Here is a 12820-nt window from a genome sequence, read left to right on the forward strand (position 1 = left end):
GTTCTGGGATTACAGGCATGAGCCACCACACCCATCAAAAAAGATTTTTTAAAAAATTAGCCAGAGACTGCGTGCAGTAGCTCACGCCTGCGATCCCAACACTTTGGGAAGCCGAGGTGGGAAGATGGCTTGAGTCCAGGAATTCGAGACCAGCCTGGGCAACAAAGACTTGTCTCTATAAAAAATAGAAAAAAATAAGCCAAGCATGGTGGTGCATGCCTGTAGCCCCAGCTACTTTGGAGGCTGAGGCAGGAGGATCACTTAAGCCCAGGAGGCAGAGGTTGCAGTGAGCCAAGATCACTGCACTCCACCCTGAGCAACAGAGCAAGACTGTCTTCCCACCTCAAAAAAAAAAAAAAAAAAAAAAAAAAAAAAAGCCAGGCACGGTGGCTCACGCCTTGTAATCCCAGCACTTTGGGAGGCCGAGGCGGGCGGATCACGAGGTCAGGAGATCGAGACCACGGTGAAACCCCGTCTCTACTAAAAATACAAAAAATTAGCCGGGTGGTGGTGGGCGCCTGTAGTCCCAGCTACTCGGGAGGCTGAGGCAGGAGAATGGCGTGAACCCGGGAGGCGGAGCTTGCACTGAGCCGAGATCGTGCCACTGCACTTCAGCCTGGGCGACAGAGCGAGACTCCGTCTCAAAAGAAAAAATAGGAAAACAACAGAAGTTCAGATCTACATAAGAAAGAAAGAACATTAGAGAAGGAATAGAGAAGGAATAAATAAAGGAAAAAAGGAAGATAACTAGAATTTCACACATATCCATTTTGGGGTACTTTGGGACTGGGTGTTTCTTGGGCAGTTGAAGGTGCGGATCAGCTGAGACTGATGCGGGGCGGAGACAAGGATGTATGAACCATTATCTCTGGGAATGGAAGACATTGGCTAAAGACGGAGCAGTTTCACTAAATCCTTGTAAAGTGGTCAAGGCAGGCAACTAATCCAGCCAACAATTAAGGAGTGTAAGCTGTGTGTTAGGTTCTGTGCTTGCTGAAGGAAATGAGAGGCACCAGGAAGCCTGTGAAAGAGACAGTCAAGATGAGCAGTCAATTACATTAGGGGGCTGACAAGTTCAGTGCACAACAGAATCCTAAAACAAGAAACTAATTTGTGTGTGTGTGTGTGTGTGTGTGTGTGTGTGACCCCGTCTCACTCTATCACTCAGGCTGGAGTGCAGTCACTGAAGCCTCAACCTCCCTGGCTCAAACAATCCTCCCACCTCAGCCTCCTGAGTAGCTGGGACTACAGGAGCGCCACTACACCCGGCTAGTTTTTTGATTTTCAATACAGACAGGTTCTCGCCATGTGATCCAGTCTGGTCTGGAACTCCTGGGCTCAAGCGGATCGATCCTCCCATATCGGCCTCCCAGAGTGCTAGGATTACAGGTGTGAGTCACCGTGCCCCCAGCCTGTATTTTATTTCTTCTTCCTCCTCTTTTTTTTTTTGGACAGGGATTCTCCCTCTGTCGCCCAGGCTGGAATGCAGAGGCAAGATCGCGGCTCACTCCCACCTCCCGTCTACTGGGTTCAAGCGATTCTCCTGCCTCGGCCTCCCGAGTAGCTGGGATTACAGGCGCCTGCCACCACGCCCAGCTAATTTTTGTATTTTTAGCAGAGAAGGGGTTTCACCATGTCGCCCAGGCTTGTCTGGAGCTCCTGGGCTCAAGTGACCCTCCTGCCTCGGCCTCTCAAAGCGCTGGGATTAGACACAAGCCACCACGCCCGGCCTGTATTTTATTTTTTAAGGGCGGGCGCCCTCTTCTGTTTTATAGAAGGAGCAGTCGAATTCCTACTGGAAGCGACGCGCGCAGCGGGGAAGGCTTTGTAGACGCCGGCTCGGGTCTGGGATTTAAAGAACTGAATTTCGATGGGTGAAGACAGTGGGAAAGGGCGGTGGCATGATCCTTGTTTTACAGACTAGGAAATCGAGCCTCAGGGGAGTGACGGGGCTTCTCCGCAGGCTCCGCGAAGAAAGCGAGGGTGGGAGGACCCAGACGAGCGGCCACAACAGCCTCAGCGGCCACAACAGCTTCAGCGCCCACAACAGCTTCAGCGGCCAACTCATGTCAGCCGGCAGAGGGCGCAGGGAGCGGGCAGCTCCAGCTCCGCTGGGGCGTGGCCTTCTGACGCACCGACACAGTTCCCTCTGTGGCCACCCATTGGCTCCCTCTTACCGCCCTTTTCCGGGGCAAGGGAAGCTAGTAGCGGAGCCGGAAGTGAGTTACCCTCGGGCTCGAGACAGCAGCGGCGTTTAAAGCTGAGCGACCCAGTGCCACTGGAGACGGTCAGCTTCTCCACTCAGGCTCCTCCAGCCCAAGCCAGAAGACCCCCTCCCCCAGAATTCTGGGGGCCTATGGAAGGGAGCCGAGTCAGATCGCGAGGTACCCAGAGCCGAGCCACAGGGCGTTGCCAGAAGCCCCGCCCCTAGGAGTGATCGGAAAGCCTCACCCATCCGGGTGAGGAACCTGGAGGGACCGCCTCGGGGCGGAGCCCGCCGACCATGGCTACGCCCCCGGTGGCCGGTCCCGCAGCTCTACGCTTTGCCGCCGCGGCTAGCTGGCAGGTTGTGCGCGGACGCTGCGTGGAACATTTTCCGCGAGTACTGGAGTTTCTGCGATCTCTGCGCGCTGTTGCCCCTGGCTTGGTTCGCTACCGGCACCACGAACGCCTTTGTATGGGCCTAAAGGCCAAGGTATTGGAGCAAGTAGGACCTGGAAGGGGAAAGGGGCGGGATGCGAGCACCTGACAAGGGCCTACAGCTTGGGGATGAGACTAGTTGGAAAAGGTCAGCTTGCCCCGAAGTGGGGATTCTGAATTCAGTACCGTACAGGTGGTGGTGGAGCTGATCCTGCAGGGCCGGCCTTGGGCCCAAGTCCTGAAAGCCCTGAATCACCACTTTCCAGAATCTGGACCTATAGTGCGGGATCCCAAGGCTGTGAGTAATCCCCGGAACAAGCCCTGACCCCAGTTACACTTGGTGCAGCAAAGTTGCTCCTCCTGTCTACTGGATGTTGGTGCTGACTTCTCTGTCTTCTGTATCCTCAACAGACAAAGCAGGATCTGAGGAAGATTTTGGAAGCACAGGAAACTTTTTACCAGCAGGTGAAGCAGCTGTCAGAGGCTCCTGTGGATTTGGCCTCGAAGCTGCAGGTGAGACTGGTTTGAAGGCTATTATGTGGCTCCTATTTTCTCTAACCTACTTTTTTTTTTTTTTTTTTTTTTTTTTTGAGGAATCTCGCTCTGTCGCCCAGGCTGGAGTGCAGTGGCACAATCTCGGCTCACTGCAACCTCTGCCTCTCGGGTTCAAGCGATTCTCCTGCCTCAGCCTCCCGAGTATCTGGGATTACAAATGCCCAGCTAATTTTTGTATTTTAGTAGAGGTGGGGTTTCATCATGTTGGCCAGGCTGGTCTCGAACTCCTGACCTCAAGTGATCCGCCCACCTCGGCCTCCCAAAGGGCCAGGATTACAGGCGTGAGCCACCGTGCCTGGCCACTAACCCACTTTTGACCTCCTACTCTCCCCCGCTGTAGGAACTTGAACAAGAGTATGGGGAACCCTTTCTGGCTGCCATGGAAAAGTTGCTTTTTGAATACTTGTGTCAGCTGGAGAAAGCACTGCCTACACCGCAGGCACAGCAGGTTTCGTTGGGGCAAAACATGTAAGGGCAGAGTGTGGGGTGGTTGTATCAAGGATTGTGGTCTTCATACCTCTGTCCCTGCCCACAGCTTCAGGATGTGCTGAGTTGGATGCAGCCTGGAGCCTCTATCACCTCTTCTCTTGCCTGGAGACAATATGGTGTGGACATGGGGTGGCCACTTCCAGGTACTAGGAATTTGTAGGTGTAGTGTTTAGCCTGAGACCTTTTGAGGCAGTCCACTGGAATAGTTCCATGGGCTCTGGGCATAAGAAACCAGTTATTCTGTTACTATCTGTTCTCTTTATAAGGGGCCTCATTTTCTTTTTCAGAGTGCTCTGTTACTGACTCAGTGAACCTGGCTGAGCCCATGGAACAGAATCCTCCTCAGCAACAAAGACTAGCACTCCACAATCCTCTGCCAAAAGCCAAGCCTGGCACACGCCTTCCTCAGGGACCATCTTCAAGGACGCACCCAGCACCTCTAGCTGGCCGACACTTCAATCTGGCCCCCCTAGGCCGACGAAGAGTCCAGTCCCAATGGGCCTCCACTAGGGGAGGCCATAAGGAGCGCCCCACAGTCATGCTGTTTCCCTTTAGGAATCTCGGCTCACCAACCCAGGTCATATCTAAGCCTGAGAGCAAGGAAGAACATGCGATATACACAGCAGACCTAGCCATGAGCACAAGAGCAGCCTCCACTGGGAAGTCTAAGAGTCCATGCCAGACCCTGGGGGGAAGGGCTCTGAAGGAGAACCCAGTTGACTTGCCTGCCACAGAGCAAAAGGAGTGAGTGGAACAGAGTTGCTTCTTACTAGGAGCACATTCTTTGCCTGCCTTCCCTTCATCCTATCCTCTTTGCTTGCTCTCACCTCAGGAATTGCTTGGATTGCTACACGGACCCCCTGAGACTATCATTATTACCTCCTAGGGCCAGGAAGCCAGGTAGGTAGTCTGAGTCAGGATTGGATCAACAGCCTTCTCTCTTGGGGACTTTCAAGAGCCTGTGTTCATCTAGAAGTAGTAGTTTGATTCTGGTTTCCCTCCTACAGTGTGTCCTCCATCTCTATGCAGCTCCGTCATTACCATAGGGGACTTGGTTTTAGACTCTGATGAGGAAGAAAATGGCCAGGGGGAAGGAAAGGTGAGTAGGAAGGAGCAGAAAGCTGGGGAAGGGGATGGGTAAAACAAGACTGAGAAATTCATATGCTTCAGAATTCAGAGGGCTCAGGGAATGGTTTCAGATGGTAGGATCTCCCTGCTCCCTTCTCTACAGGAATCTCTGGAAAACTATCAGAAGACAAAGTTTGACACCTTGATCCCCACTCTCTGTGAATACCTACCCCCTTCTGGCCACGGTGCCATGCCTGTTCCTTCCTGTGACTGTAGAGACAGCTCTAGACCTTTGTGATAGAACTAAAATGCCCTCTGTACTCTGCCTGTCTCCTGCCTCCTCAGCTCTGCAAGTAGTTTAGTAGGAATGAAGTGGAAGTCCAGGCTTGGATTGCCTAACTACACTGCTAAAAATATTTGTAATCCTTAATAATTAAACTTTGGATTTGTTAAAATACTGCCTTGATGTGAAGGAGGGGAATTAAGGTTTCCATAAGGTCAGCATAGGCCATTCCTTAGAAACAGAACTGGCCCTTCCAAACTGGAAGGATCCCTTTGCCTTTTTTTACTTCCCTTGCTAAGTGTTGTTCAGCTGTGCCTAAAAGGGTTAGCAGGGTTGACAGCCTGGAAGAGAAAGGTCCTTTGGTATTCTAGAAATATGTGTCCTAATGCCAGAATATACTTTGTAAGTTCTCATGCTGCCAGATTATCTGGGGGTGGTGGCACTAGAATGGAGATACTTCATGGGAATAATACTCATTGTTCTTGACCCCACTGGGTCAGTGCTGACCCTACCACCACCCACTCTGCAGCAGCACCCAGATGCTAGCCTTGTACAGAAAGCCCCAGCATCTCTTTACAGTCAATGAGCTCTCTCTTTATTGAGGTATGTCAAATATACAAACACTTCAGAGCTTTTTAGATATGTGAAGTTCCCATTTAGTGAAGCAGATTAACAAAACATGATTCTAAAAGCCTGCCTCCTCTAGACCAAGGCCATGTAAAAGATTTATGTACCAATCAGAATCTTTTCCTTTTAATAATCTTCAGGACGTTGGGTCCCCAGATTCTCATTTGATTTTCTTGCGTCATTTTCTCAGACTGTTTGCTTCCTTGCTTCCTCCCCATTGAGTGCCTTGGGCATTTTGTGTGTGCAGATAGAGAAGTACAGAGTTACTGCAGGAGCCCTCAGGAGTGAGACAACAGGAAATGACAAAGTAACACAGAGCTGCAGTAGCTGGGATGGGTGAGGACCCCACTTGGGATGCCCCATGGTAGAGTACTGGTGCCTTGGGAGGGTAGAACTGCTCAGGTCTAGCACGCCTCACTGAAGATTGGATTCACCTGCTGGGTGACTCGAATGAAGGTAGTTCTCCTGCTCAACTCTTTGAGCTTAGCTGCTCCCACATAGGTACATGTAGAGCGGATCCCTCCTAGGATGTCTCGGATGGTATGTTCCACATCTCCTTTAAAAGGAACTTCCACTGTCTTTCCCTCTGAGGCTCTTAAAGTAGGAAAAACTTTATTATCTTCTCTTCTGGATTCCTTAAGCCCAGGGACTTTTCCCCAGACCCTAGCATTGAGCCCCGGTTCACCATGCTTTTCCTGAGAACTGTACCATCCCCCTCTCAGCAGCCATGAGTTCTGCCCCCATACTATTACTAAGCTCCTGGGCCTCCACACATACCTGTACTCAGCCACGCCCCCAGCATACTTCTTCATGGCCATTTCAGAACTCATTCCATAGAAGAGCTTGTACTTCTTGCCGTCCCTCTCGATGAGCTCACCACCTGACTCACTGTGCCCAGCCAGCATGCCACCCAGCATCACAAAGTCAGCTCCTGCCCCTGCCACCAACATGGAGGGGGGAAAGAGATTAATCTGGCCAAGGTGCTCACATGGCCACCCTCAAAAGCAACTCACACCATATTCTCAGTCCTGACAATGATTCCAGCATCTTCCTCGTTCAGCTTCCCTAGCTGACCCACAATCCATGCAGGCCTGATCTGCCCTGGCCTCTATTCCTCAGTGGGTATGATTTCCCCAAGATTTAAAGAAGAGCCTCTGGAGAGTCCCTGCCTGGCTTTTGCTTTCTCCTTTTGCTGTTTTTACCATCATCATCTGGTCATTTCATTTTACTGTGCCCAGCTAAATAAGACTCATTTCATGTGTCCCAAGAGCAAAGATCCCCAACTCTAATGGGAGTAATGATCTCCTGGGAAGCTGTGCAAAATGAAAAATGCAGATGTGCTGTCCCATTCCTCAGAGCCTAATATTTTTAGGTATGGCTGGGGCTCAGGAGTCTGCACTGTGCAGCAATCTAGGAGATGGTGAGATGGCCCTGGCCCACACTTGGAGTCTCAGATGTCCCCTGCTGGCTGCCCCGGGTGATACCATAGACTTCAGCGTCACTAATTCATATTATGAAAGAATCTGAATGACTTCCTGAGCCTCTCTTAGCCTGACCCTAGACCCTCAGAGGTGATTCATCCTCTTGTATAGAATCATCCTTCCATGCCCTCAAGCTCCTTACCAAAAGCCTTGGCCACATCCCCAGGACAGCTGCAACCTCCATCCTGCAAAGTAAGGAGCACTATGAACACAACATGGATTTCCCAAGCCCTCAGTGATGTCCCAACAGCCCAACTCAAAGCCAACAAGAACCCAGGAATTCTAATCCATCTCTGCCACCTCCATACCCTGCAGAAACCCAGCTCATACCCTATCCTGCCCTTGAGTCTTACTGAAATGATGTGGCCTTTGAGGCCATGAGCAGCATCTGCACACTCCATCACTGCACTGAGCTGTGGATATCCCACTCCAGTTTTCTTCCGAGTAGTACACACAGAGCCTAGGAAGAACATGACAAGGGTGAGAATGACATGCTCCACAGGTGTTTGCCACTGAAGGGGGGTAGCCGGTGGCCCCCCAGTGAACCAGCTTACCTGGCCCAATTCCCACTTTGATGATGTCAGCCCCAGAAAGGATGAGCTCTTCTACCATCTCTCCTGTTACCACATTCCCTGCCTGAGACAGAGCAATTGAAATACAGCATCCTTAGGGCCAGAAACAGGAGGTCATGTATTGTTACAGTATGCATGGACCATGACTTTCCAACATTATTACAAAGAAAGGATAACTAGGTCCCCTCTACTGGGCCCTCTGAGGGCTTTTACACTAGACACTTTAGAGAACCCTGCTCCCTACCCATTCGCCCAACACCAAGCCAAGGTAGGAGTGAGTGGCCAATGTCACCACTGAACCTAGGGTAAAGCTGAGGTCCATGATGCACTTTTCTAAGGCAACAAGGTGCTATGATCAACAGGGACACATGAAGTGGCATGGAGGAGCCTTCAGTGAGGCAAAGGGAATTACTGGACCAGGCTCACATCTGATTTACAGTAGATTCAGCTCCCCTTCCTCAAGAGACCCAAACATATTCTGTCCTTAAGCCATTCTGTCACAGAACCTGTCTGGCTTCAGGGAAAGGGAGAAGGCATGGTAGTGTAGGCTAAAGACCCATTTGACCAGTTGTATTGGCTTTTGATGGTCAGTAGACACACCCCTCAATGCTGTGAAGAAAATGAAGGCCACTCTTCTAAGGTTGTAAAAAAATAAATCATTGTTCATGTGACCCCTTTTTATGTGACTGTATTATGTGTCCATTTCAGTGGGCAGATGTCTATGTACCACAGGTATGTACAGTGCACAGATGTTCCATCATGGTTTGGTGAGTGACATCAGGGACTAGATTTACAAAGACTATGAACCAAGGGTCAGAGATACTACAATGACCAAATAGACATTTTCAGCTTAGAACTATGGATAATCATCCAGTATCATGATTAAATGAACTAGGAATATCATAATGCAGCAGAGGAGAAATGGACTGATGTAGCAAAACGGAGTGGCAGGAAAGTGGAAAGATAAAAAGGTACTGACTATAATAGAAACATACCATGATGGTGTGCTGGGGGAAGCGCTTCCGTACATCTTTTACAAATTCAACAAAGTGTTCAGAGTAGCCATTTGCCACATCCAGGCATATATACTTCACCTGGGGAATAGCTTCCAGGATCTGTTCCAGCTGCTCAAAGTCAGAAGAGCCTGTGCCTGAGCTGGCAGCCAGATGCTGTGGGAGAAACAGAGCCATTGGCATATGAGAGATGATCTGGTGGGCAGCCAGTGGGTCATTGGTGAGTGTTGGTCCCCAGAAAGCCAAAATATAATTGCTGGAAAACTGGGATAAGGAAGGGAGCAGGGTATGCCCAGTGTTACCTCAAGACAGTCAGGATTCTGGCCAGCAAACTCTTGCCACTGATCGAGGCTATAGTGCTTATGGACAGCAGTGAAGAGAGAGAACTGGGGAGAAGACAAAGAAGCATCAAAAGGGGGGAAACTTTATTAAGGTCTTTTTCTAGAAACAGACCTATTCTATCTGAGGGAGGACATGATTGAAGTTGGGGAGGAAACAAGTCAAAGAAGTCAGGTTGAGCTGGGATTTGAGTTCAACCTTTCTTCTCTCTACAAATACCAGTAGGGTTTTTTTTTCTTTTTTTTTTATTATTATTATACTTTAAGTTTTAGGGTACATGTGCACAATGTGCAGGTTTGTTACATATGTATCCATGTGCCATGTTGGTGTGCTGCACCCATTAACTCGTCATTTAGCATTAGGTATATCTCCTAATGCTGTCCCTCCCCCCTCCCCTCACCCCACAACAGTCCCCAGAGTGTGATGTTCCCCTTCCTGTGTCCATGTGTTCTCATTGTTCAATTCCCACCTATGAGTGAGAACATGCGGTGTTTGGTTTTTTGTCCTTGTGATAGTTTACTGAGAATGATGGTTTCCAGTTTCATCCATGTCCCTACAAAGGACATGAACTCATCATTTTTTCTTTTTACCATAAGCTAGTACTTGTCAGATTTCCCACCAAAGTACTGAGTGATCTGGGTTGGATTTCATCTGCCAGCACATTCACTGCTTCTGACTTAAAAGGTGACAAGCTGCTGGTGCAGTGGGACAGGCAGCAGACATGAAAGAACCATGAAGAGGCTGGATGGAGCCTGTGTTTTTCTGCACTGACTCAGCCCCTCTCCTAAGGTAAGCTAGTACTAAACTATTTTTGGTTATGTTCTCGTTCATTTACCAGCAGTAATTCAGTAGGTCTGGATGCTCACCAAAGGTAATGCCTTAAGGTTGATAAGAGCTGATAAGGGGCTACCCTACCCTGTCTCCATCTCTAATGGAAAAAAGGACAAATTTCCTAGTTGGGGACATGGATCAAGCCAAAAAGTCTGTTTCATTCAGTCCATTTTAATAAAGTTCAAGGATATAATGACTCATCAAACTCATATTCTCTAGCTCAACAGATTGCAAACAATATCCCAATACTTTGAGGAAGGCATTCAAAGGCCGTTGTGAATGCTAGTGTTTGTGCTTTATATGTCTACATGCAAACAGACAAGAGACAGCAGTTGGCTGAAACAGCACAAACCTTGCAACTGACAAGAAACCCAAGGAAGTCATGTATTAGCTAGCAACAAGCAAGTGCTCTACATACGTATTCAGAGATCAACAATATCTAGCTAAAGCTGGTATTGAATTCTGCTTTCTCAACAACTCTATCATCAACATACTGATAAGCAAAGAAAAGTCACTATAAGATAGGAAGTCAGCAGACGTTGGAGATATACTGGCAGAGTGTGGCATGATGAGCACATCAGATTACATACCAAGCTTAGAAAAAGATGTTTGCTTGCATCCAACCTTTTTATTACAGTAAGACTTTGCTCTTATCTCTAAAACCTGATTTCTTTACCTCTCATCAGCAATACTGAAAGCCAGGCTCCACATAAAGCATTAAGACAGTCCCCAAAACGGTTCATGTATTACAGCACGTCTGTTAACTCTGCAGTCAGAGTCACCATTTCTGAACTCTACTGGTCAGGGCAGATGGACAGTGGGCAACAGAAAGATTCCTAAGCAGTTACTGAATGACAATAAAAATAAAGTAAAAATAAAACTGCACAACTATCAACCTCAAAGAAATGACAAGACATTCCACAAAGACACAGCAATCAAAAATAGAAAAAGGATATGAAGTCCTTAAGACTAATGAAGCCACAAACAATAGCAGAATTCATCAACCAAGGCTACATGGATCAACCAGCAGAGTGCATATATTCTCAAAGTGCCCAGATAACTCTCTACCTTCTCAGCAACAAGTATAGAGGCAGGTAATAGTACTGACAGGAGCAGCATCTTCCATTTCAAAGTGAACAACTTGTATATAAGAAAAACACATCCCATTTGGGGCACATCCCAGAAACTCCCAGGAACCTAGGACTTAAAGAAGAGGAAGATTAAAAAAAGAAGAAGAATGGCAGAATTATTCTTTTATTAATGAATTGTTCTTATTAAAGAAAATTAATAAGTTGCTTCTCCTAGGATCTTCTAGTTAGGATTTTTGAATGCTTAAACTGTAGTTTCTGGACTAAAACAGTGACTGCTTAATGTGGACAATCGCATAACTGAAGGGATGCATGTGACTGTGAGGGGGTGACCTGGGTGGTGGGAAAAGTTGGCAAGGTGTACAAACTGCTAAACAGGACAAAAGGGAAAATTCTGTTCATATATCAGAAATATCAGAGCAAAACTTAGCTTTGAATCTCACTAATTCAGATGGCCTTTTGAACTTATCAGATAAAGGGCTTTAGTAGTGGAAAAAACCATAAATCAGAGCATCCTGACTGCTAACTGCCAGAGAGCTGACTGGGCATGGGGGTGGGGATGCAAACACCTCTGCAGTCAGCTGGGCTAACTGGACACCAATAGGAATGGGGCATGAGGAAAGCCCTACCTTACAGAGAATCTTGGCCATCTCAAAGGTGCCCACAGTATCCATATTGGCAGCAATGATGGGAACCCCAGTGTATGTCTGCTTTGAGTTCCGAAATGAAAAGGATCTTGTGAGATCCACCTGCACATATGAACAGGAAATTGAGCATTTCATTAATCCAAAAAAACGTACCATATTAGGACAAGGACAGGCATCTTTCTTGGTTGTGGCCCACCGGGAGCGTGGGGTCAAGAAACAGCAAGTAGAGAAGCTTTCTCACCTCACTTCGAGACTTAAGGGTACTGCGTTTGGGCCTCAAAAGGACATCCTTGAAGTCCAGTTTCACATCGTTGTCAATATGAGGCATGGCGCCTGGGGGTAGCGATGAATCTGAGGGCTGGAAGGCAGGAAGTCATAAGGACCAATCTTCCCCTGGGCTTTAACGCCCTGTTACGGCTGGCGGCCTCCCTTCGCTTAAGTTGTGGAAGGTCGGGCAAAGGTCGAAGTGTGGTCCCTGAAGCCTGTCGCCTCGGCCCATCCCGTGGCTGCGATTACCCTAGGGCTCCATCCCAGATACTGTTTGTTGGGGAGAAGAGCTGGGAAAGGGTTGTGAGAGACCCTGACGGTGCACTCCTTACCCAGCTACACTTCCTTCTTCCACTCCTGCAAAGAGCAATGGGGCAAGAGGCTGATTTGGGAGAACGAAGGAATGTTGGCGACGGGGGGCGGGGAGGGTTCATAACTAGTTTCCGGAATAGGGGTACTCACTTCCTGTTGCCTTGGTCCAGGCGGCAGTCGACCAAAGACCACCTTGCTTAGCAACTAACCTCGTGTAATCCCGCTGAGCCTTCTGGGCCACGCCAGCAGGTTCCTCTAGTTGCCGGCGAGAACTACTAACCAACGAATTCCAGCTTCGGCGGCGGCCGGGAGAGGCCTTCTGGATAACAGAGTTCACGCACTGAGGTTGATGTTGGATCCGAGGGGGGGGGGTTAGACTACAACTCCCAGGGGGAAACGGGCGGGACCGCCTACTGGCACAATGGGAGGTGTAGTTCGTTCTGCCCTCACTTTTCGCTAGCCCGGGCTCGCCAGGGACTCTCAGAATCGCAGAGTCGTCATCTCTGCTGTTGCTAAACTGGATGCCTTATTTTAATTTACGACGTCACTGAACCGAAACGCGGGAGAACTCCTGAGCTTTTCCGGAACCCAGTGGAAAGAAGGGGGGA

The 12820-nt window shown here is 48.8% G+C and overlaps 2 protein-coding genes across 17 annotated transcripts; one reads left to right on the top strand and one right to left on the bottom strand.

The window, feature by feature from the left end:
* The first annotated feature begins 1805 nt into the window (after window positions 1-1805).
* TINF2 (TERF1 interacting nuclear factor 2) lies at window positions 1806-11205 on the top strand. 3 transcript variants are annotated; one of them, XR_004027789.1, is made up of 10 exons: window positions 1806-2695; window positions 2834-2938; window positions 3052-3153; window positions 3536-3643; window positions 3731-3827; window positions 3972-4428; window positions 4517-4584; window positions 8424-8447; window positions 9664-9856; window positions 10118-11205. XR_004027789.1 is itself a non-coding variant. In XM_003260679.4 (9 exons), the coding sequence occupies exons 1-9, from the start codon at window positions 2504-2506 to the stop codon at window positions 5048-5050; spliced, it is 1356 nt and encodes a 451-aa protein (XP_003260727.1). In that variant the 5' UTR covers window positions 1806-2503; the 3' UTR covers window positions 5051-5207. The 3 variants fall into 3 exon arrangements, 1 of the variants encoding a protein (XP_003260727.1); XR_004027790.1 differs by having other exon boundaries at window positions 10585-10970; XM_003260679.4 differs by lacking the exons at window positions 8424-8447; window positions 9664-9856; window positions 10118-11205 and adding exons at window positions 4692-4783; window positions 4916-5207.
* On the bottom strand, window positions 5608-12812 carry GMPR2 (guanosine monophosphate reductase 2). Of its 14 annotated transcripts, none has more exons than XM_030802690.1 (11): window positions 12422-12785; window positions 11875-11991; window positions 11616-11735; window positions 10967-11101; window positions 9031-9114; window positions 8711-8884; window positions 7698-7779; window positions 7497-7603; window positions 7286-7328; window positions 6440-6599; window positions 5608-6256 (listed from the first exon to the last, which is right to left on the bottom strand). In XM_030802690.1, the coding sequence occupies exons 4-11, from the start codon at window positions 11063-11065 to the stop codon at window positions 6067-6069; spliced, it is 939 nt and encodes a 312-aa protein (XP_030658550.1). In that variant the 5' UTR covers window positions 11066-11101; window positions 11616-11735; window positions 11875-11991; window positions 12422-12785; the 3' UTR covers window positions 5608-6066. The 14 variants fall into 14 exon arrangements, with proteins under 14 accessions (XP_030658550.1, XP_030658551.1, XP_030658552.1 ...); XM_030802691.1 differs by having other exon boundaries at window positions 12363-12588; XM_030802692.1 differs by lacking the exon at window positions 12422-12785 and adding an exon at window positions 12233-12307.
* Between the last annotated feature and the right edge of the window lie 8 nt (window positions 12813-12820).

This window comes from Nomascus leucogenys, chromosome 22a (assembly GCF_006542625.1).
Source record: "Nomascus leucogenys isolate Asia chromosome 22a, Asia_NLE_v1, whole genome shotgun sequence".
Taxonomy (NCBI): domain Eukaryota; kingdom Metazoa; phylum Chordata; class Mammalia; order Primates; family Hylobatidae; genus Nomascus; species Nomascus leucogenys.